General features: G+C 40.4%; 1 protein-coding gene across 2 annotated transcripts; it reads right to left on the reverse strand.

Annotated features, from left to right (window-relative positions):
* Nucleotides 1–1,626: 1,626 nt before the first annotated feature.
* hbs1l (HBS1-like translational GTPase) lies at nt 1,627–23,498 on the reverse strand. 2 transcript variants are annotated; one of them, XM_075459677.1, is made up of 18 exons: nt 23,248–23,459; nt 22,575–22,640; nt 21,688–21,819; nt 21,257–21,508; nt 12,378–12,486; nt 11,995–12,236; nt 11,137–11,302; nt 9,301–9,418; nt 7,078–7,224; nt 5,816–5,890; nt 5,551–5,668; nt 4,038–4,106; nt 3,831–3,935; nt 3,607–3,697; nt 3,349–3,457; nt 2,740–2,840; nt 2,332–2,476; nt 1,627–2,179 (listed from the first exon to the last, which is right to left on the reverse strand). In XM_075459677.1, exons 1-18 carry the CDS (start codon nt 23,288–23,290, stop codon nt 2,168–2,170), a joined length of 2,100 nt encoding a protein of 699 aa, XP_075315792.1. In that variant the 5' UTR covers nt 23,291–23,459; the 3' UTR covers nt 1,627–2,167. The 2 variants fall into 2 exon arrangements, with proteins under 2 accessions (XP_075315792.1, XP_075315793.1); XM_075459678.1 differs by lacking the exons at nt 1,627–2,179; nt 2,332–2,476; nt 2,740–2,840; ... (9 more) ...; nt 11,995–12,236; nt 12,378–12,486 and adding an exon at nt 12,493–20,600 and having other exon boundaries at nt 23,248–23,498.
* Nucleotides 23,499–23,946: the final 448 nt, after the last annotated feature.

Below are 23,946 nucleotides of genomic sequence, written 5' to 3' on the forward strand. Positions count from 1 at the left end.
ATCAAGACCAGAAAGATTGGATAAAATTATAATAGAATATTGAACTTGTGATCCAAAACATGCAACACTATCTGTTAAACACTGGGAGGCAGTGCGATTGCACAGGCAAACGTGGCTACCATTGGCACTGGGTCACTTCTTTTGATTTATAACAGAGGACAGAAACAGCTGGATAAATGAATTGTTTGCGGCGATTTAACTAGACGCAGAGAAGATGGCCGGAAGATGCTTCACAGACCAGATGGACAAAGGATGAAAACATTCTGGGAAAGCAGGAACTTCTGAGAGTAAAGAATGGTGGAACAAACATGTGACTTCAAACTGAATGAGCTGCAATTCACTGGCAAAGCACCTAAAAAGGGAAAATGTGCTCTTTGGTGATGTACCATAGGTTCCAGACTTCAGGCAGCAGTTGCCTGTGCTGTGCAGGAGTCTCCATAAATGATTAAAAATGAACAGCCTACCAACGTTTATGTTAAGTCTTTTATATTCAAGACCCTGATAACAGAAGACTGTACATGAATGGATTGAATCCTAAACATTCCATGCGTTTTGGTCAACCCTTTGATCTCAGCCTCAATTTCCAAATCTTTTTTGATGAGGAACGGAGCAAAAACTATGAAAACCGTGCCTCCCAGCTGAATGCAACTTACAAAAAACCTCTGTGGGATGCTTAGCTGACAAGGCTGTAAATGTGTCCCAGCTGAGCCCACATCTAACATCCTCACCAAAAATTCAAAGTAGGCATCGCAACCACATTTATGCATTACCAGATGAATAAATTAGATGCCGATTTCCATTCCTCACACAACCAATCTTTGGTCAACTCGTACATGTGTGCAGAAAATACAGGAACTAAGGAGACTGATCATTGTTAAAGTCATAATCTGATAAGATAAATCATAAGTTTTTCGCCTCCTGCAGACAGACAAGAGGAACTTCACTGCAGTTATACAAATTTTTATTTATTTATTCATTTTTTTAAATCAATTAAAAAATAAATCAATAAATCAATAAAAGACCCAACGACTGAATGGACAGTCGATTGCCTTTTAGAAAATGTGTGAGCATGTCTTCATTGCGCTCTGTTGCAAAGGAGGTTCGTAAAATGGAAATTTTCTTGTTGACATTGCTTCATCACTGGTGATTCATTTCCTGTCCCACGATCTTTCCCGAACATTTTGTGAGACTGAAGGTGCCGACACTAAACCAATACAAATTAGTAAGACAAGAAAAGAAAAAACGAAGCGATCTTCAGCTGCTGCACGCACTTTTATTTGATTTCCTTGGCGAAGTGTACGTTTCTGCATTCTGCATTCCTTTGTGATACCAATGTTACTGAGGTGTGTACTTTTTGTGCTTTCCATCCGACCGGATACGGTCACCTCTTAACTTTCATTTCCGACGCACAACGTTGCACACATGCAAAGACTGAAAGACCAAACATGAGTTTTCCAGAACTGCGTTTCTTGACATGTGAGACGCTTATGCCATAAATCTGTCACCAGTTGTTTTTTGTCCCTTCAGAAATGGACAATCAAAACTCAAACCGAAAAATGCTGATGTCATGTCACCAGAAATGTTTTCAACTTCAAACCATGTAAACAAACAAACGCACAAAAAAAATACCCATTTGTTGAAGCATTTTAATGATCTGCTGTCTTCTTCTTCACTTTTTTTAGGGGTGTCCCTTTTTTGTCTACAAACTGCTTTGTTCATTCACTAAAAGTAAACCAGAGAGCACGTGTCATCCATGTCAGTCAGAGATTAATGATCAGCTGTAGCTCTAGTCTGATTACAGTGCTGATTTGACTTGATCAAATAAGAGATTTGCCGGGGTTACCGACAGACAAACGGTCAGACGGGGAAGTGCGAAATGCTCAGCAGCGCCGAGTCAGAGCAGGTGGAAGCATCGTGAGTTTGTTTGATGGGATCTGGCCACGTCGTTGGCATCTGTGTAGTTAGTGTTGATCAAAGCGGTCAGGTGAAGCAGATACTGCACCAAAAAAAAAAAAAAGAAAAAAAAAAAAAATGGGATGGATGGATGGATAAAAATGCATCTTTTACTCCATGAGTGGCACCTCTTGAAGCAATTGCTTTCAGTCTCTGGCTGCATGCAGGCTGCAGAGCGAGGTCCGACTCTGCGGCTCAGATTTGGCAGAAATCTTCACTCTTTGATCTGCGGTAATGAAAAAAAAAAAATCAAAGAGAAGGAAAAAACTGAATGCAATCTGAGATGAGTAAGGAAAGAAGTTTAAATCATCAATGCATTTTTCACACGTTGTTTTTGGTTTTTTTTGTTTGTTTGTCCTAAAACACTGTGCACTTTACCTCCGTAACAACCCCAGCGGCAATGGTGGAGCCTACGTATCGTAGCATGAAGCGGCCCAGTTCTTTGTAGTCCTTGTACAGCTCTAAAGACACCGGCCTCTGCGTCTGGATCTCCACAATAGCATTCATGCCCTTACTCAAGCACCTTAAAAGGAAAGGGAGTTATTAAGAGTATCAAAGTATAAAAGAGAAATGAATGCAGGGGAAAGGCGGTCATTTGAAAGCATTTATCACAATAAACAATACATGTAAAGAAGTGATGCTCTTGTATTGCTTTGGAATTTTTCTGAACAAACTTCATCTTCCCACACACTGACGTACACTGCTGCACTGTGGTTTCAGTTAGGGAAACATAACAACTCAGTAATGTTTTGTCACTGGAACGCAGAATGATAAATCCTTACTCACTTTGGTTTCTTCTTGAGGACTTCGCCACTGCTCTTATGTAGAACGCTGATTAGTTTCCTAATGGTGGCCGGCTCGCTGACTGTCTGGTAATGCAACAGTACCTACAGCAAGCATGCACACAGTAAACAAGCACGGCACAAACTGTACAAAGAGCTGCACAAATCAAAATTGAAACAGGTTGTAAGTAAACTGCAACTGCCGTCATTACACCCCAAATAACACTAGATTCATGTTATTCGTAGGAACTAAAATGCTGGATCTCACCCAATGAACTGGCTTTTTTCATGTGTAAAAGTTAAAAGTGTAAAAGGTGCTAAGAGCATGCATTACAGGCCTGGGTTGCCACTACAAAGGAAAACTGATCTTTTGAAAAGCCAAAAATAGAAATGTGAATAACACAAGTTTCCATTTACTGAGTTAAAGTGAATTACTGTCTGCATAATGCTGTCAGAGGGTGGCAGCATACGCTACGATGCTAGTGGTTGTAATTCAGAAGAAGAAAAACTCAACTGCGGCATAACCCAACTATAGCTATAATCAAATTAATCTCATCATGTAGACCCACTGAGTGACATCTGCATTGTTCTTTAATAGCTGGTTGGCACTTACTGGAAAGCCTTGTGTGACAGGGACCTCAATGTTGAAGAGGAGGATTCTAGCTCTGAATCGAGTACAGACTCGAATGGGCTCCTTGGGATCACAGAACACACAGCCCACACTGAAGGGAAGCAGTTACAATGATGAGCATAGAACACAGACCAAGTGAAATGAGTGAAATGTGTACATAACCAAAAGCATATCATGTTGTTTTAAATGTACAAGCTCAGGGAGGGAGGTCATTTCATGCAATCTAATTTGTTTGATTACTTAATCTTGATGATGTCCATGCCGGTGACGGTGAGGCTGACATGATCTCCTGCTGCCGCCCAGTCCAGAGCCTCATCATGGAGAGTAATTCCTGCAGTAAAAGGATGCAGAATGTAAGCGACCCAGCAGCCACAGGATGGCAGTGTTCATCACCATCAACTCTTGTGAGATTTTTGTGCCAAGTTCTACAAGCAAGTCAGAATTTGAGCCTGACAGCAAAGTACCTTTAACAGTGCAGGTTTCATTGGGAGGCATTGCCAGGATTCTCTCTCCTGTTTGAATATACCCAGCCTCAATCTTCCCTGTCACACAAAAGCCTGAACCCATGTCTGGAGAGAGAAAACATCCACAAGATTAAAAAAAAAAAAATCTGAAAAGAGAAACGAAGAATGTGCATTAACAGAATTCCATGTGTGCAGCACTGACTTTACCTTTAAACACATCTGAAACGCACAGTCTGAAAGGTTTGTCTATAGACCTCTGAGGGGGTTTAAATGCATCTTAAGAGGGAAAAGCAGAAGTAGACAATGAGAAATATTCAAGGTTATTATGAAGTCTGTGACGAGTGGTGAATCAATTTTCCTGGTACTGGACTTTCAGTCATAACACAGTAAAATACATGCAAGCAAAACTCTTAAGAAATACATTCATTCATATAAGTCATACAGTGCTGCAGTCTGGATGTGCTGAAAATGATTAAGTATTGATAATTAGAGCAAATATCAAGACAATTGTCTGATCCACCTTACTAAGTTTAAAATATTACTTTTAGTAACTTTAAGTGTTTGCATGTTCTCCCAGTGTATGCGTGGCTGCTCTCCGGGTACTGCGGCTTCCTCCCACCGCCCAAAAACATGCACGTAAGGTTAATTGGCGACTCTAAATTGTCCCTAGAAGTGATTGTGAGCGTGCACGGTTGTGTGTCTAGTTTGTCTCTGTGTGGTCCTGTGATGCCCCACTCTGGCTACCCCTCTTGCCCAATGACAAATGAAACAGGTGGACACCAAATGACTAAATCTCCTAAATCTCTGTGCTTAGAGGAAATACAAAAGAGAAAATGAAAAAGAGATTGAGACAGAAATAACTGTGTTCAGCAACAAGATTGCAAGAATGAAAGTTACCTTGAAACTTGACACCAAAATCATAACCATTCGCAGGCACAAATTAAAACTAGCTCAGCTTTTTGTAATATCAGGCAAAAACTCGAGTGAAAGTCAAAATCAAGATTTTTTTTAACTCATTTCAAATTCTGATTTCATGTTAGATCCCAAGAGAGTTAATCTGCTTTCAGCTGCCTTGCTGCTCAGAGATGTAAAACTTTGTTGTGAACTTGGACGTAAACCAACTTTTCAGTCTAAATTACACACGGCGGTTCGTACGATAGACCGGTTTCTGTACTACACTGTACCACAACTGTACTGCTGCTGTACTCAAACAGCCCGGCGTTTAAAATTGTTCTACAAGGAGTTGCCTTGCTTTGCTATGGTTCAACAGAATATAAATGGAAGAGGTAGGCAGCACGCTCAACTTTGAGAGTTTCAGTCCATCTAAAATGCCAGCACCCACTGTAATAGAGCAGTTCAGCTTAATAGTAGCCAAAGTTCAAAGTGGATATGATTAAGCAAAATATGAAAATGAAGAAGTACATTTGCTTGCTGCTAAAATATTGATGTTGCTCGGTCACTGGGGAAACCTCAAAGATACTAGAGTGACTTTTTGAGACCACGCTTTAGAAATGTGAAATCAAGTGATCATTTCCTGGTAGTGTAATGCTTCATGAGCCAGCCTGCTTGGGAAAAAAACAACCTTAAAGCCGCCATGTTCTAATGCAATTATCTCAATCGTTATACTAGTTTCCATTTTTAAAATGAGCTGAGCTTCATTCTGTGACATAATGTCGCACAAAAGGCTTTAGCCACACAGATGGACGTCGGTGTGCATTACCGATCTGCTCCAACAAGCTGAATCCAGAGTACCAAGAGGTGAGCTCTGACACTGAACTCCTGGTGACAAGGTTTTCTCCCGACAGGCCGCTGGTGGGGACGTAGAAAACATCAGACTCCTAGAAAAAAATAAATGATAAAGGCACTTATTAAACCAAAAGGACTGGAGAGCCACATCATTCTTAACAAACACTTAAATGGTAACAAACGTATTCATACTGACAAATAATGATGTAAAAATGTCAAGCGATGTCGTCCCAACTCACCTTGAATCCCGCCTGCTTTAGAAAATGGCGGAGTTTTGAGATGATTTCTTGGAAACGCTCTTGCTGCCAGTTTACCTGTTTGTTTTAAAACACATAGTGGAAAATACTCGTAAGAAGAAAGTTTCCCCTGCAGCAAGCCTTTGGAATGAAAATGCGTCAGCAACACTCAAGTGATTATAGGAAACAAAAACACAACATCACAAACAGTCCCTTAAAGCCGTCACATCTCCCGATGGAACCCGCTGAGGTGTAAAATCTTCAATGCTTTAAAAAAAAAAAATCTGAAAACCAACAAAGGGTGAACAAATGTGTGAAGTTTATAACTCAAACACAGGTGGAGACGCTAAGTAGATCCCACAGACGGAAGTGGACAAGCAAGATTTTGATCCCCTTTTAAATGTTGCTTTTTAGATACAGCTGCCACTCGAGCAACACTGAAAGCTGTCTTTTATAATAATTTAAGGAGCAAGAAAACATAAAGTTCTGATGTGGCAAAGGTAACTTCACCCTTGGTCTCAGGAGACAGTAATGCTCCCTCAGACAGAAATAACTTGTGTTTTGCATAATTGCACTGAAGTCCTCAGGCAGATCGTTGACATGCTTAACCCCTCTTAAACGGAAAACTCCTTCATTTTCTCAACGTTTCAGCGGTAATCAAAACTCGGCTTAGACGGTGATCATTTCATGGGTGTATTTGCTACATCCCGACAGTTATTTCCCAGTTGAAAGGCCTGCTTCCAGTTCGCCGTTCAGAGCAGAATTCATAGGTGGTTGGACTTTCTGACTGTAGTTGCAACGCTACAACACAGAGCGTTCTGCGATGAAATCCTGGAGATCTCAGAGACTTAACGAACACTCTCGGATGGTCTTGGATTGGGTGACAGTTTAAATACATTTTTCAGAGGATTTTTTTCTTTTTTTTAATACAACATATATTTTGTATAATTTGAAAATCTTTTCAAATCACTTGTCAGACTCAAAAGTGTCCACAAACCTTTTTTCTTTAAACGGGATCAAGTGTTTGCTTTATAAAAGTGTTACTTATATAATACTTTTTATGACCAATCTACACAGGACAGGAGTACATGCTGGTCCTTCCTTTTTTGTGATTTATGTCATCTCTCCAGATATTTTGACAAATCTTGAAGAGACCAAGCTCACACAAAGTAGTCAAATCATCTATCATATCTGTAAATGTACAGCAGACAGTCCAAAAAGTTGCGCTCCCAAAGTGTGTTGGTGCGCTGAGAAGCAGGTCTGACCTGGTCCATCTTGTTGACCGCTACGGCCAGCTGCGTGACACCCAACGATCGCACCAGCAAAGCGTGCTCCCTGGTTTGACCCCCTGCTTCGAAGCCCGCCTCAAACTCTCCTCTGCTGGCATCCACCACAAGCACCGCAACATCAGCCTGGAGAGAGACGTTCAAAGGGGAGAATGAAAAAAAACGGGGAAAAAAAAAACACACACTCCACAAGTAAGTAAGTAAGTAGGTTTGGAAATCCACGTAGGCAACGTCCGGGTCTATAACATTAAAAGGCTTTTTTTTTTTTAAGCATGTCTTTTATCATTTTAGTTCAGTTTAGTTTATTTCGAACAAATAATCTAAAATAAAATAAAATAAAATACAAAGCAGAATCAGAGAGGTCTGTATCAGCAGTCTGACAGTAGAAGTAGGAGTTACTGGTAACAATAACAATACCAATAGTTTTCTCACTTGACCACCTCTTGGCAATATTTTCTTAACATGTTTGTTTTTAAAACAGTTCTGTGAATTCATGGAGTGATAAACATTTATTTCCATAGCAGCGTTTTTTCCACACACCGACTCCCTTCACTGCATTTCCCCATACGTCACACTTCCATGTCATTAATGAACAGTATAAACAGCAGTGGCCCTAAGATCGATCCCTGGGGAACCCCACATGTAACAGCTTTCAATTGTAAGTTAATATCATTCGTTTGTAAAAACTGGTTTTGATTCGTAAGATAACTTTTCACCCACAATAGCACCATTTCTTTTGTGATGAATTCCTATAATCTGTTGTGGAATATTCTTTCAAGTATCTTAGAAAACTGTAGGAGTAATGAAATAGGCCTATGGTGAGTGAGTATATGTTCACCTCGAACTATAAATATTGGTATAACCATAACACACCAGTTTGTGATGACAGGTTACAGATGTTGGTAAACTGTTTCCATATCAGTGCCATGACAGTCTGTTGATATCTTGGCCTTAAGATGATTCAGCTAAACCAATTATTTCCTTTTCATCTGCTCAACTTGTAATGTAATTGGTGGGTGGGTTTTTATACTAGAAAATGACTTTCTGTTTTTTTAGCTTCGGTTGTTCTTTTCTTTAAAAATTCTTCATACAATAGGTCTTTTTTCTTCCCTTAGTTAGCCATGGTTTCTTGGGTTTTTTGCTCACCAGTGAACGGCGTTTGTTATAAAGTGATGTTATTATAGACAAAAAGCTTTTGTAAGCTGCATTTACATAATCAACATAAACTGTGCTCCAGTCTCGGTTTGTAAGATCTTTCTTAGAGACATTGCATCCCATGTTTTAAATCAAATTATTTTTGGATTATGAGATTCTCTATGTGTCCTCTACTATTGTAAAGACTGGTAGATGGTCACTTACATAATTTTCTATTTGTTAATATATTATCAATTAAGGTAGCACTGTGTGATATACTGCCTATAATAGGACACAGCAACATCCTCTGAAGCCTACAGATGATAAATTCGTCATGACTAAGGTGTTTGCCTACAACAGAAACCCCTTAGTCACTACATGAGGAGGTTGAACGTGAGGACAGTCATATGGTAAAAAGAGAAATTACTCGAGCTACCCAAAAGAGACACAGACAAGCACACCCATGCCTGCAAAAACACCTTGTGTCACCAACACCCAAAACCACAAAAAAACTATGTTGACGGGTGTGGCACAGAGCGGCGGGAGAGGAAGGAACCATTTGAATGAAGAGGTTTCTAACATCAGTGAAGATCATCTCAGATGGTTGAAATGCATTTGCAGCTAATCAATATTGCCAACAAAGTTGGAAGAATCTTATGATAATAGGATACAGATGGGCCAACCATAAATACCAACAGGGACGTCTTTTAAATGTGCCTAAATAAACAGACCTATTACATCACATGCATGATATTTATCAATTTAAAGAGTGTTTAACTGTCACTTTGAAACAGGTGGAGTAACAGTTTAGCACTTAGGCTATTTCATTGAGTGCATGTTCAAGAGTCAAGAGATTTGAACTGCACATACAAGTTTTATTTATTTATTTTTTAAACACATTTTAAAATCGGTGTTTCATCGATGTACTTTTGAATTTGGCTAAAAATCCACTCATACAGTGCAACCGAGCTTCCTGTACACTGCTATGACAGCAGTCTTTTGCTGGCTCGGTTTAAACTTGACATGGAGGCTCCTCAAAGAGTTGTTTTGTTTTTTTTAACAACGTACCTGTGCAGCTCCTGTGATCATGTTGGGAATGAAGTCTTTGTGTCCCGGCGCATCCATCAGAGTCACCACCTTTGAGTTTGTCTCAAACTTAGTCATGCCAACATCCATTGTCACACCTCTGGAGCAAACCACAGACAGTTCATGGGTTTTTAATAACCATTTGATCCAGTTGAAAAAATATCAAACAACAAGAGTACACATATCTGATTAGAAATGTGAAATTATAAACAATGCAGTGCAATGCAGATTTAAACCGCCTGGTCAAATTTAGTTTAATTGTGAGATCCTTCAGTGGGTGCGGCTCTTGAATATTACACATCTCCTTCAGAAATTACCCATAAATGCATGTGTAATCCCACCCAAGTCACTTTCTGTTTCTGAAATATTTCGCTTCCGTTCCACTCTGGTAACAACAACAGAGAGGGTAATCCAGGACATACTTTCAGCAACACGGCAATGATGCTAGACGCTACAATAAAAACACACTCCCGCCCTTGTAGGAAAGATATTGTCCTTTTGACTGGTCCTTTTTTTCCCCAGTTCCCATTGAGAACCTAGATTTAGTTGATTTAGGAGCGACCGGGTATGATTGTAACACTTTTTCCTTCAGCACCTGTAAATCTCAATTTTTGTAACTATAATTCTCAAACTTTTATCTAAAATACCCACATTTATTTACTGCAAATTACATCTATTCAAGACCCTGCACAAATATCACAGAGCTTGTGTCTTAATGTCAAATACATGGTGTTCCTTTGTTACAACCTACCCCACTACTGGGGAGAGTTGTAACACTTAGAGAAATGAAGCAAAAACAAGGGCCACACCATAGAATATGCTTGAAAAATAGATGTATTAGAATTAAAGAACAATCCAGAACAATGTATGTCTCTGTGACTGACCCTAACTCAAACACACTGTGGTTTTCCCAGGAGTGTGTGTGTGTGTGTATATATATAAACAGTCTACAAGAACAAACTCTGGTAACAATATGTTAAAAGATGTGTTTAAAGATGCTCCTGTAACCTACAATGGGAACATCAATGGAACCCAGTGCAGTATCTGCTCATTGTAACATGGCAGATGCCATGTTCCTTCGCCACTGACCTGACTGACTTTCCCTTCTTTGAAACCTCATCAGAATGCTTTTTTTTTTTTTTTAAACATCAGCAGGCACTTTTCTCAGTCTTTAATTTCCACTGCTTAGGCATGCTTAAAGAAAATCAAGAAATATTGTCAGTTTTCTGTAAGGGGATGGTTGTAACACTTTTAAGATATATGTTACAACCCACCCTGACCCTGTCAGCCATTGTTTAGCTAACTGTATTTGCATAGCGGTTTGAAATTAGCAGGGGCAAAATGCATTACATTCTGCCTAATCTACAGTTCAAATTACAATTACAAAATTAAATTGCAATTGTATAAATACTAAACAGAGTTTGGCATTGGCCAAAAATATTACTTTCTTACCACCAAACTGTTTTATTCAATAAAATCTGCATCCATCTGTGTCCAGGTTTGACAACCACCATGTGAGATAGGGCAGAAAGTGGTCAAACACTGAAATGATCATCTCATCCCTGATTGGTAGAATTGGTTGTGTTACAACTGACCCCATGTTACAACCATCTCCGGTCTCCCCTACTATTGCTTATCAGCACCACTAACAGACAGGAGATTTGGATTTTATGGCCAATCAGCACACAACATGAAAGGACTGTATTTACACCAGGTCTTCCATTTCTAAAATACAAAATAACGGGTGTACATTTAATGAGTATTCAAACTATTTCTTAGGTCTTTCACTTTGTGTACAATTTAAATGGTCAAATGTACCTGTCTCTCTCTTCACCAGTTTCATCCAAAACCCAGGCATAAGCGAAGGAGGCTTTTCCCGCCTTTTTCGACTCCTGCTCATACTTGTGCATGGTGCGCTTGTTGACGTTGCCCAGCAAATAAAGTAGGTGGCCCATCAGTGTGCTCTTACCTGCATCCACATGACCTGCAGAAGAAGAAGAGAGGGTCATGACTTTGGCCAATGAGTTTCGAAAGTAAGTTAAGAGAACAGAAAATGGAGGCTCAGTGGATGGGGAGTGTCAGAGCACACAGAGGAGGGATGGACGTGGGGGTGAGGATAGATAAAGAAGGGAGGAAAAATGTGGTTAGAATGATAAGACAGGTAGGGGAGGAAGGAAGATAAAACTTGGGTGATTGGAAACCAAAGACAGGAGCAGGAAACAACTAGAATTGCACAAGTGAAGGGAGGTAGACAGAAATGGGAACATGGATAGAGGCCAAAGGGGGGGGGGGGGGGACAGACAGCGGTGACACGAAAGGTTTCGTACGCTGTGGGAAACTAGAATCATCTGCACTTCTGAAACTACCAAGTCACTTTTTCTGGTGTAACTGAGAATGAAAAAATATGATTAAGCAACTCTGCTGCTGTACAGTTCGACTCATTTACTGCCATTACTTTCTCTGACATATGCACACCAAACAAGGACATTGAAAGAAGCAGCTTCAAAATTTACTGCACAGCTGTATATGGTCATATAAGACAGAAGCCCATTCTGCCACTCATGTGCACATACATTTTTGCATTACTTGTAAATATGCTGATCCTTTCATGAACTTGAAGTTATTACGAAGTTTCATGTTAGTAATCATAAGTAGTTTTGTGTACTTGCATCCTACCTATCACTACCAAATTTAATAGAGGTTTTCCCCCCTGTCTCTTCTCCAGCTCTGCCTGGATGTTGATCGTCTGCCGTGCCTTCCCAGAGGAGCGGCCCGGTGTGGGACCAGAGGAGGGCTCGTCCCCATTTAACCCTTTAGACGGAGTCTCAGGACGTTTGGAGATGGCCTCAGGAGCGGGAGCATTTTCAGGGCTGCCAAATCCACGTACAGAAGTGGCGATGAGGCCATTTTCCCCAGTGCTGAGGAGCAAAACTGAAGTTTAGTTACACTGTAGAATAACATGTGAAAAGCAACAAATAATGATTTAAGTATTTCTAAAGAGCTACTTGGCTAATCAATTTTGCCTTTGGTTATATTGAGAGGAAAGGGGATTTAGGTACCTGGGAACATCAAAGCCCATGGTCTGTTTCTTTCCAGAGATGGTCATGCGGGCCACTTTGGGTACCACTTCAGAGTCCAGTTTACCGTGAGACACATCTCTGCTTTTAGCTAAGAGAGTAATGAACAAAGAGGCAAACAGAAGCAGCCATGACTCATCAATACCAACACTTTCAATGTGGGGAGTACATTTCACTTTAGAAATTACTTTCAATGCAGGAGGAATAAAAACATTTTGTGGTCAGTCAACTGTCTATTGTGATCAGAATAAGGCAGAAAGGTTGGCTCCGCTGTGTTAAAAAAAACTAGGTATACCATGTTAAGATTTTCATTCTTTCAGTATTGAATGCATCAGTCACTATTTGCCTGAATATGAGATGTCTGTTCGAACTCTGCAGCCTCCAGAGAATCATTTAAGTTGGCTTTTGAAATAGCAAACTCTATAAGTTTTGCATTATATTAGAAATGGCTTAGTCAGAGATGTACACTATTTGGTGTTCAAACATATACAGCTGATAACTTTACTAGTCACAATTGCAGGTTGGCTTGTAAAGTAGAAGTATTTTAGGGGAGCGAAAGTGCACAATGCAATCTGCTGCACTCTGAACCTCCTATCCATCTGATTAGAAGTTCATATTCGTGTAACAGTGAGACTTGTTGAGATCATTGCTTTGTCATCCCAGTCCCAAATGGCCACCGGTCCCAGTCATATCAACCCGTTCTGATTCATTTAGATTGGGCTGCACAGCCAAGCCTTCAGCACATTGGGTGCATGTGTGTGTGTGTCTGTTTGCATGTGACATCCTGGCTCAGAAAGGGTTAATATCAGAAGTGGCCGTTGCCTCCCGTCTCCACGTAAATAGATCAATGTGACGCAGCATTTCACAGAATGAATCTCTTAAAAAGGTGCCATCTCAGCAAGCGCACGGTTGGAGCTGAATGCGTGCTCTATCTCACATACACTCGCAACTGATTGTCAGACAAATCGAGAGCGGTTGATTTGTTGCAGTTTCATCAGAAAACTGATCATAAAATGCCATTTCCATTAGAATTCTTATTGTTTATTATTTAGTTAGTATCAAAACAGAACAGGATCCAACAAGAGAAAAAAGTGATACTTTATGATTTGCTTTAACATATCTCATTCATCTTGTTGCTTTAATTAAATCATAGTAATAATCTGTGTGACCTACTAGATGTTTTGTGCAATTTATTCATCACAGAAAACACCCTGAGCGAAAATGAGAGGAAACGGTGAGATTCAACAGAATATTAGTGGACTTTCTCTAACCAGTCACTCTCTGAATGACTCGCCCTGCATTAAAGAAAAAGCCCCTTTCATTCTGAAACACTGATATACAGAGAAAGGCAGATCATTGCCTCAGGTTAGGGTTTTTTTTCTCACTCACAAGTACATAATATAACCTAAATCTACGGCCTGTACGTTAAGACAAGACAGTGAATAAATCTAGGCATGTATCTTGACTGCAATGAGCAGTGGGTTAATAGATAAAGCTTTAATACTAAAGTCATCACTAAAACTACTTGTCTTCAGTTTCATCTCTCCTGCTGTAAGCACCAGCATGAGAAGACAAAAGTCCTCTCTGGGGAATTTCAGTTCTTCCAGCAGCTCGGGTTTTTTTTTGTCACCCTAGAATGACACATTAAGTTTCTACCATCGAGGTATAAAAGGATTCCAGCCAGCCTGCACTTACTTGACTTACATGGGTCATCAGCTGAGAAACGCATGATTTTATTAAATATATTAAGTCAATTTTGGCATGAACTAACAGGTCTAATAATTCAAATTTTGACCTCAAATTAACCTCTTTCTTGAACTATATTACATACATTATTATACTCGCCTAGCATCTTGTGCAATAAACCACACCAATCTTAACCAATAGACATGTTGCTCTGTCAAAACATAGTAATACTTTATGCAAACAGTTGAGCTGCAAGCTTTTTGTAGCTGGCCTAATGGCAGCATCATCTGTGAGACGACCTGAAAACAACTAGTCAGCGCAATCTAGCTTTAATGCTCAGAACAGGATCTCTTTACACCATTTAGCCTGTCAGGTAAACATTTGGCCTGCTCCCATCCAGGATTTCACTAGAATAGGGGTCCCTTAAAGTGGCCAAGAATGAGTGAGTCATTTGTACACCTTGGCCTGAGGCCCAACTTGGTGCAGGATAAAAGGAGTCCACCCAGGATATGCAAACATCAAGCATCCCTTCCCCCACCCACACGCACAGTGCAGACAAAAGTTAAATGCTAAAAAACAGAGGAAAAAATTAAAAATTAAAAAAGAGTTTTTGTAAAGGAGAGGAGGTCAAAGTTGTGCATGTCTGTGCCCTTAAAGAGGGATGTAGGAGATCTACTCAAGTAATATGTTCATTCCATAAATGAATGTCATTTAGAGCAGGTATTTAACACTTTGGATGTTTCTTGTTGCATTGACACTGTGCATCATGATGGAGTCTCTGGATTTTCGCGATTCAACACTCCCATTGAAATATTTCCAAACCGTTTGCTGTCCCTATAAAACATGTAAAAAGAAGAAAACAAAAGAGAATTCTGGAGCAAAACAAAAAAAAGAGCATCTTAGAACATGAAGCTCCCGACCACTTGAGGCCGCTAAAGGCTGCAAAAGATGATAATTGTGTTCATCTTGTCAGAAGTTATTGTCATGTGTGGCATAGGGGGAAACATCTAATGTAAGTCCGGCCTTGTAGAACACATGCGCGCGTTTGCAAATCAGCTACATCAAGTTAATAAAGTTCCTAACCATTTTCAGTGAAAGGAAATCGTGTCCCATTAAGCATAATGATGAAGGTTCAAATCTAATTTTAAATCTTTAGTATGACCCATCTTTTCAGCTTACAGATGGTCAAAGTAAATCCTTTTATCTTAACTTTCTCTATCAAATGCATATTTTGGAACCCTTTAGGTGACCTATGTTTTCGCTTTAAAATAATGATTATATCAATGAGCCAAACTGGTAAGTCAACTTCATTCATATTGAAAAATTTTAAAAGACATGAATGAAAACAATTACAAAGAAAATGAGACTGGTGGCTAAGGGCAAAGATCCGAGTAGGAACCATATGACCCCTTTCAGGATGAGTCACGCGCACAGACATCAGTACCACTAAAGAACATTTCATAAGATACCTCAACATCCCCTACACCCACCTACTCAGCAGACACTGTCATAGGGACAACCTGAAAACTCACTCCTACTGTGTCTTTAGACTTCAAAACATAACTAGAATCAGACTACTGACATTTCTGACCTGCGACAGGCAAACATGTCATGTCTAGGCACATTTATATTTGTCAAGATAACACTAAATAACTGAGTGAAATCCTGGACAGCCACTTTCTGGTTAATTCCTCTCCTGCTTAACTTAATTCGAGTCCAGTGGTGGCCTGACTGCACATCAGGAGACTTTCCAGAGAAGATGGGCGAAAGAATGACGATGACACTTCCAGGTTTATTTTCAGGAACTTGCAATGATCGAGTGTACTGCGGGGAGAGGCAAGCACTTGCAGACTGATTAAGAGCAGGGATATGGGATTACTCCATTCAAACCTCAATCTCTGTGTGACAATGACAGTAGAAACCTTTTTTTTGGTACTTAACGCTTCAACACTTAATAGAAAGGCTTCATGGTTCTATAAGTTTTCCCGACACAGCCTATTTGTCATAGCTTGTAATAGTAATTACTGATAAAATGTTTGGCACATTAGTCAAGCAGTTGGGCTGTGAATAATAAAATCGAGTAAGCCTTTCATGTTCTTTATTGATGACTCCGTTTGTATTCTCTTTTTCTTGAAAGATGATGACACTGCCAGGGTATATTGGGTTAAAATTGGGAAAGAGTGGTTCAGGGAGCGTGACACATGTTTTCACATATGGATCGATTACCACAGAGTCCAAAAACCCTATCGAGAATCTTTGGGAAGTGCTGGAGAACTCTGGGTGCAACGGCCGACTCTCCTATCGTCAACACAAGGCTTCAGGAAAGATCGCGACACTGAAGGTAAATGAAGGTTGCAACATTGCATAGGCTTACTGAAATCGGACGGAAACTCCAACAAAGAACGTGAGAATCTTCGGCATGTGCTGGAAAAGACAAAGACTGGTTCTTTTTGTTTTTGAACATCAGTTGAGCTGCAAAGACTAAATACCACATCTGTGTGGGTACACTGTGGAGACAAAATAATCCATAAAGTAACTATGTAAGCCTGATTTTAAGCATCTAACTTGCCTTCGATCAATGCACAAAAGTCTCTTGAATTTCTTGGTGTTAATTCATTCTCTTTTTTCCTTTAACCCATGTTTCCATCTCGGCCTCTTTTACTTTAACATAAATACCACAACAAAGCAGTAGCACTAATAGCATGCAAGTCTAAGTGCACCTGCTTCCTTTTGACCAGAGTAAAATGGTATTTTCCAGTGTTGGCACCACTTCACAACAAACCAATGTTTGTGAAGTGTGCATGCTTTGCAGAAATGCAGAGCCTGTCAAAGGCACAAAACGATCTGATCTGTCACAGCCTTTGTCAAAGCTGTGAAAGTCGAGAGACGTGATCAGATTTTCCTACGTAGGTGGTGTAAGAGAGACACACAAAGTGAGTCGATCGGCTGCTGAACCGACTCGATGTGTGCTTGGGTGACATTTTCTCCAAGAGTGCAACTTCCTGCTCAAGCCCACACACTGACTCGCCTTGGGTGAAAAAAGGACAGCGTTATTGCTGGACACACCCAGTTTCTTGATTTCCAGTGAGCGCTGTCTTAAAAAACCCTGGAGCCCTGCTTCACATCAACATTCCTAATAAGTATTTCCAAACACAGCACTTCCGGGATGACACTACTCCACAAGAAACCTGTTTGACATGTCCTTATTGACACTATCTGCCTTTTTGTATTTGTCATCCCCCCCCAGGTTTATTAGTGTAGTTTCGACACCCTGGAGGTCCAATTCACTTAGACTTCTGCACCTGCATTAAGTTTATATAAAATTAACCTAACCATACCATCTTCACCAAAAGAGCAGTCCCATATATAAGCCGAAGATGTAGCTGTGCACAAGGTTTGACATCAGTGTTAATTCGATGTATCATAATATCATAAAATGAAAGTGTTTTGGCGGCAACGTCAAGAAAGTTAAGAGCACATATACAACAATTTTGTTAAAGCTGTGTCAGTGCATGATGGTATCTATAAAACCCTGCAGTACTTTGTGTTCAGTCTTAATCATTCATTTCTTTAATGTCACTATTGTCCATTCAAAGCCAGAAGCTACCACTTGTAGTAGAAATGTGCGATACCCTGAGAATGAGGGGCTTCACCCTTTAAAAAACGCGCACCCTGCTGCAGATCCACAATGTGTCATACGCATAATCATTTTCAAAGACATCCCACATCTCGACCCTGAAATGTTATTCACTTGGTTCGTCCCCGGGCGCTGGCTCATTACCAAGCAAGCAAACAAACTTCAGTCAGATTTGGAACAATAATAATGTAACGTATCATCGCTTTAACTTGATAGATAGACTCAGATCAAAACACCAAGCCTAGAAGTATGCACACAGTGTCTGACACATGCACACAGCCTGAAAAACACACCTAGACAGGGAAGCATTCAGAGTACATCAGTTCAATCATCTTTATTTCAAGACTGACAAATTCACCTTTAGTAATGTGTGAGGACACACCAAATGTAAATGAAACCCATGTGTACACAGGAATATAAAGAGCTTTTATTTTGGGTTTGAAGGCATTCATTTTTACTTTAGGAAACTTTTTGCTCATACTCTAGCATCCAACTAAAAGTATTTTTTTTTACAATAAATACTTCAAAGCATTCAAATGTCTGTGAGTTCGTATTTGTGTCTGTATGCATGTTTGTGTGTGTGTGCGTGTGTGTGTGTGTATCTGCGTTCTCTCATGGGAAAATCTCCAGGTGTCCTCTAAACCAAAAAGTCAACCTCATGATCTCAAACACAAGCAGCAGTAAACCAGTACAATGGTTAACTGATCCATATTCCAATAGCTGCAGCACACCTGCAAACAAAGTCAACCTCTTTTCTTTTTTTCCCCCTCTTCAGAGAGCTTTAAGGAGCTCGAGAGAAAAAAAAAAAAAAAAAAAAAAAAAAAGTCGCACCAAAAGAGAAATACTTTAATTTTCCTTATACAAAAATTAAAAATCTGTCGGGCATCAGCGCATACAAAATAAGACTCAAAATTTTAAAATGCTGAGGGAAAAAGAAGCTAATATGAAACAGAAAAATGTCTAAAAGTTCTTAAAATAGAAGCGTCTACAACACAGTTTACTGAGCTGTTATTATTCAAGCTGCCCGAGTTTTTGTTTTTTTGTTTTAAATCCAGCGTGAATTCATTGTTCTGTTTCAAAAGTAACATAAAATTTGTTTCTTTGCTCCGATAAAAAGATGATACATAATATAGTTTCTGAGAGTTTTTCCCAACAGTGATCAGAAGAAGAATGTCATTCTGTTGTACAGTTGGTCCAATAAGTTTCTTTAGTCCACTTGCACCGACCGCAGCACATAGCTGAAAAGGCTCAGAGGACTGAGCGCTGCAATTCTTGGAAGATTTTTATTGAGCTGGACCGATGTCCTCTTCAGCATCTCAGGATTTCATCCAAACTGAGCTGATTTAGCACCAGCCTGGATGTAACTAAGTGCTTTGCCTCAGTCTACCTTGTAAAAGCTTTCCTCTGATTTGCACGAACAATGTCATCAGGAGAAGGTGTATCAAAGCGGAAAGGTGCAATTGGAAAAAGTGGGGTATGCTGCTCTTTGGATTTGTATTGTGGGATGCAAAGGTCTGCATGGTAACCACTTCCTGTCCTCTGGCCTTTAATTTTTCCGCTCAATATATTTTTCCTCTTCCTTTGTTGTCTGCGGTTCTGAAATGACAAGGTAACCGCAAATACTGATGGCTTTGCAAAAACAGAAAAATCCAGCCCAATGGCCAGAGGAGTGGGAGACGACGGTGAAGGGAGGTCACAGTCGATCTGATGAGGGTTTACCTGGGCCATGAGGGCACTAAAATCAATAGTCTGACCCGGTTTAGATGGCCTGGAGTTTTGGTGGTATGGTTTGTGGTTGAGCTCACGCTCAGTCCTTCCCTCTGTCGTATTTTCTGCGAACTCATAAGCCCTCTCTGGTTTTGCTGGTGACAGGAGTGAGGTGAGGGTGCACTGTGACCCATTTGAGGTGGTTGAGGTTTTGCTTTTGTGTTCAGATGGCAAATGTGACAAAGAGAGCAGCTCAGAGAGGCCAGGTGGTTGTTTCAGTGCAGTTGCTTGAGATCCAGTGCAGGCAGGATGATAGGAGGCTGAGGAACTGGTGGTTTGGTGCTGCAGGGCTAGCTGTGACAATGAGACTGTCCCACCCTGGCAATGTGGTGCAAGGTTGGCTGTGTTAGAAAATGACAATGTGCTTGCTGGTCTTTCAGTGCTTTGTGATTGAGAATGAATACTCTGGTTTTGATGCTGTGAAGCAAGCTGAGACAGTGAGAGTGTTTGTGCTGGTGCAGCCATTCCCTGACCCTTTACTGAAGCTAAACTGCTAATGGGAGTAAGCAGTGTGTCACTCAGAGCTGTGCTGCGGTTCGAGTGCACCTGGATTAAATCAGCCAACGATGGACGTCCCTTAGGATCGACGACTGTCTGCTGATTGCTGTTTAGAACAGAGCTGAGACTCCCAAATCCAGGAGGAGCAACTATGGCGCTTGTAGTTGTCATCTTACAGCTGTTTAGCGAAAGATTACCGAGTGAAACTGAAAGAGGGGAGGGACCTGACGGGTGCGTTGCTGGAAGCATATTTAAAGATACCAAAGTTCGAAGTGAAAGACTACTCTGATTGGACAAAGCCGACAAGGGTGAACTAGATCCTATGGTTACAGCGCTTAATGAAGAAACATCCAAACCTTGACCTTCATCACCTACTCCTGATTTACTCATTTGCTGGTGCTCAGACATAAGCTGAGCCAGACTGGTACCACTGCTAATGGCTGGATGCACGTTTTCATGGTGAACATTTTGCTTTGCACAGCTGCTAACCACTGATTCAGCCTTATGTTGAGATAAGAGGTCACACAAGTTTGGTGCACTTGGTGCTTGCACACATGGCTCTGTACAGTTATGTGCCGTGTATGTATTGTTTGTGTGAGAAGCAGACAAGAAGGCTCCTTACCTTACGAAAGCCAAGTGGAGTTTTCGGAGAGGAGGAGCGAGAAGATCGCAGAGCAGAAGTCATATGAATCATACCATAAATAAGAGGGGAGAAAACAGGTAGAAGGCACTTTGTTAAACATTTGTATAAATTAAATGTGGCATCATTTAGGTGAATGGTTAATGCATCTCACTGATAAGCTTCTAAGTACACATCTCTAATGCGTATCATCTGAAGTCATTTTTCTTTTCCATGTATCTTCTGAACAAACAACGCGATAACAAATCAGACTAATGATGATGACTAATCACAGCATCCGTGCTTGGTGACTAATATATATCAGATATCAGTCGACACTGAAATGCAATTAATTAACGAGCAATTCAAATCCAAATACAGAAATTTGCTGGCTGTACAATTAAGATTTCGTAACTTTCCTTTAATTAAAGACACGTGACTGAGGGAGGATTAAAAGACTGTCAGTGAACTAAATCAATATCCTTATCAATTTCAGTACGGTCCAAAAGGTATATCCTTTTGCTTTTGGTAAATATTGGTGGAAACTCCTCAAATGCGACAAACATTTTACCAAAATGTCCCAAGACTGGATAAGTCAGAGGCAACACTTGTTTACCAAGAAGATAGTCATAGTTCAGTCCACTTTAGGCGTACCTTTTTCAGCCACGGCCTCCTGTTTGGTTCTTTGCGGAAGCGGCACCTTCTCCTGACTAACTCTAGCTTCTGATGCCTTCTCTTCAATTGCACTTCTGGTAAGCGGGGCTGTTTTAGTGTCCTCAGAAAGCACTGCATCCAATGCCTTCTGTGGGTCGAACCCATGTGTCATGGCTGCCTGGGTCAGGACCGACTCTGGCACTGCATCTCCCAATACAGTCCGCATGTGATCCAGGCAGGAATACAGCTTGACTAAAGAGTATGACACAGAAGTAAGATTAAGAAACGGAAATAATAAGGGAAGAGGGGAACATCAAAATAAAGCTACACGTTCGACATAACGTGTATTCAAAAAGCACATTTACAAAGACAAAAATCAAATTCAGGATACCAGTCAGTAGCATGTAGCTGTGTTAAATTAATAATACTACCTTGATCAAGAGGGTCAAGGTTGTGGGTGACAGTAGGGGACATAGGAACATCCTCATCTTCATATTCTTCCTCCTCTAAAGGTTCCTCCCTTGGTGCTTGCCTCTCTTGACGTGAGTAGATGAACTGATTTGCTTAAAAAAAGAAGAAAAAAAGTCTCAACCTGATGGCTGCAATGGTTTCATCATTACAAATTCTAATATATGACAAAGTACATCCCAATCAGCCAAAACATCAAGAATCACAGACAGATCAAAGTGAACAAATTTTATCAGATTGAACAGCAACCTTCATCTGGAAAGCATTGGATCCTGACTTTCGTGTGCATGTTATTTTTAAAAAGTTCCTTTGTTCCATTGTTGCATACTATGGAAGACCCCCAGTTATGGCAACAACCAGCACCCGACCCCGTCGAACAATATACCCCGCTCAGAAATGGAAGAGGCGGGAGTGGTGCCTCTAAACTCCCAAATCCCAATCTGACCGAGCATCCGTGGGATGGGTCAAAACTAGCTAAATCCTTTGAGGACCCACCCTGCAATCCCAAGGACCCAAAAGATATGTTGCAAAGGTCCAGACACCACAGCACTTTAAAAGCTCTTATCATCTATGTCTCAAATGGTCCATGGGGTCCTACACACATTAGGCACAGTTTGAATATTGGGCCTGATTGGTGTATAACATAATACTTCTTACAATGGTTAAGGGATCGTAGTGAGCCTCTTAATAATTCTAATAAATTACAGGTACAACACTTAGCAAGTAGCTACAATTTGACAAGGAGAAAAGAAATATTCACAATTGATCTCATGCACATTAATACATGTACGGTGTAGTACTTACTTTACACAATTTTTAGTCGTAAAACTGAGGAATGCGGGAAACCAACCTGTTGCTGGGGATATACAGTAGTCATCATCCACAGACTGTCCATACATGTCATCATCGTCAAAGTCTGGGTTAAAGAAACAAAGAAATAGATTTAAGTGTGCACTTATTTTGCTCTATTACATAGCTGTGTACAGTGTGCGGCTCCTTTACTTAGTGACTTTTCCTCGTCAACGATTTATTATTTTTTTTAAGCAGAAATTATAGACTGGGACTCAGGTTATTTACCATAATTGTGGTAGGTAACTGTAGATTTGACCAACTCACTTGAGACCTAAGCCAGTAACTTCAGGTGATATCAATGTAATGTATACAACAATACATTTGCAGCTCAAACCATTTATAACTAAACGTTGTATAGTTAGCTGCTGCTAACAACGTCAGCTACAGTATAAGCTGTTGACACAATTTCTCAATGTTTGGCAATTAAAATAGGAATTAATCGGGCTATTTGGAAACACACGTCGACACTTGAATTGTACAATAACTTAACTTGTGCTTGGTGCCAAGTAACACGACAGCAGAGTTAGCTGACAAGCTAAACAAGCTAGCGTTAGCTGCTAGCACTATAATCAACAACTGTGCATTTTAGCTTAACGGCTATCGAGTGTAGCAGCGTGAGGCCTTCCATTTACTTCTAAATAGAGTACCAACTCCTGGATAAAGTTATCTACCTTCATCGTAGTTGTAACCTCGAACATTTCTGTGGCGAGACATTTTGCTTATGTGTCTTCTCCCTCGGCCCCGGTGTAAATGTTATTCTGCTCACAGACATGTGTACCAACAACCGGCTGTCTTTGGGGCTGCTGCTAAACAGCTAAACAACAGGGAGGAGGCAGGTCAAGTTTGAGTTCGCAGAGTCGCAAATAGTAAAATTAAGACGGATGTAAAATAGCATTTAATCATCACTCATTTGAGTCTTTTTATTTGGCTTGTAAGAATTTCGTCATTAAAATACAAGAAAAAAAATTATTTTTCTTGGGGTTTTTTGTTTTTTTTTCACTGACGTAACTTCCTGTTACAGGTCAGTTCAGAGCGGCCTGGTATCAGTGTTCCAACCAGCTTCTCGAACAGCATGCTGTCTGAAACTGACACCCAGTCCAGCTTATGCTTGCGCAGCTGAATCATTGACAGATGAACAAGAACACGTAGCCCAGAGTGAGACTAGAGAAAGAAAGAATCAGGAGCACAGCAGGATATGATGCAAGTCTTATCAGTAATACTCAGAATAAAGATCACAGTGAGTCAGGTTGATTCTGTACTAAAGGAAGGGTTTCAGCAGAAGCCTTACTTCCAAGGCTCAAATGAAGCTGCAGTGTTTGACAGGCCCTGTTCTACTATTTGAATTAAGCTTGCCACAACTAAGTAAAGAA

The sequence above is a fragment of the Odontesthes bonariensis genome, chromosome 24, assembly GCF_027942865.1.
Source record: "Odontesthes bonariensis isolate fOdoBon6 chromosome 24, fOdoBon6.hap1, whole genome shotgun sequence".
In the NCBI taxonomy this organism is placed as follows: domain Eukaryota; kingdom Metazoa; phylum Chordata; class Actinopteri; order Atheriniformes; family Atherinopsidae; genus Odontesthes; species Odontesthes bonariensis.

Excerpts from the sequence above, each read along its gene's own strand:
- hbs1l (XM_075459677.1), bottom strand. The coding sequence starts at position 23,290 with ATGTCTCGCCACAGAAATGTTCGAGGTTACAACTACGATGAAG. Across the intron at positions 22,641-23,247 it reads AGGTTACAACTACGATGAAG|ACTTTGACGATGATGACATG; the intron begins GTAGATAACTTT and ends TCTTTAACCCAG. Across the intron at positions 7,225-9,300 it reads TGATCACAGGAGCTGCACAG|GCTGATGTTGCGGTGCTTGT; the intron begins GTACGTTGTTAA and ends GTCTCTCTCCAG.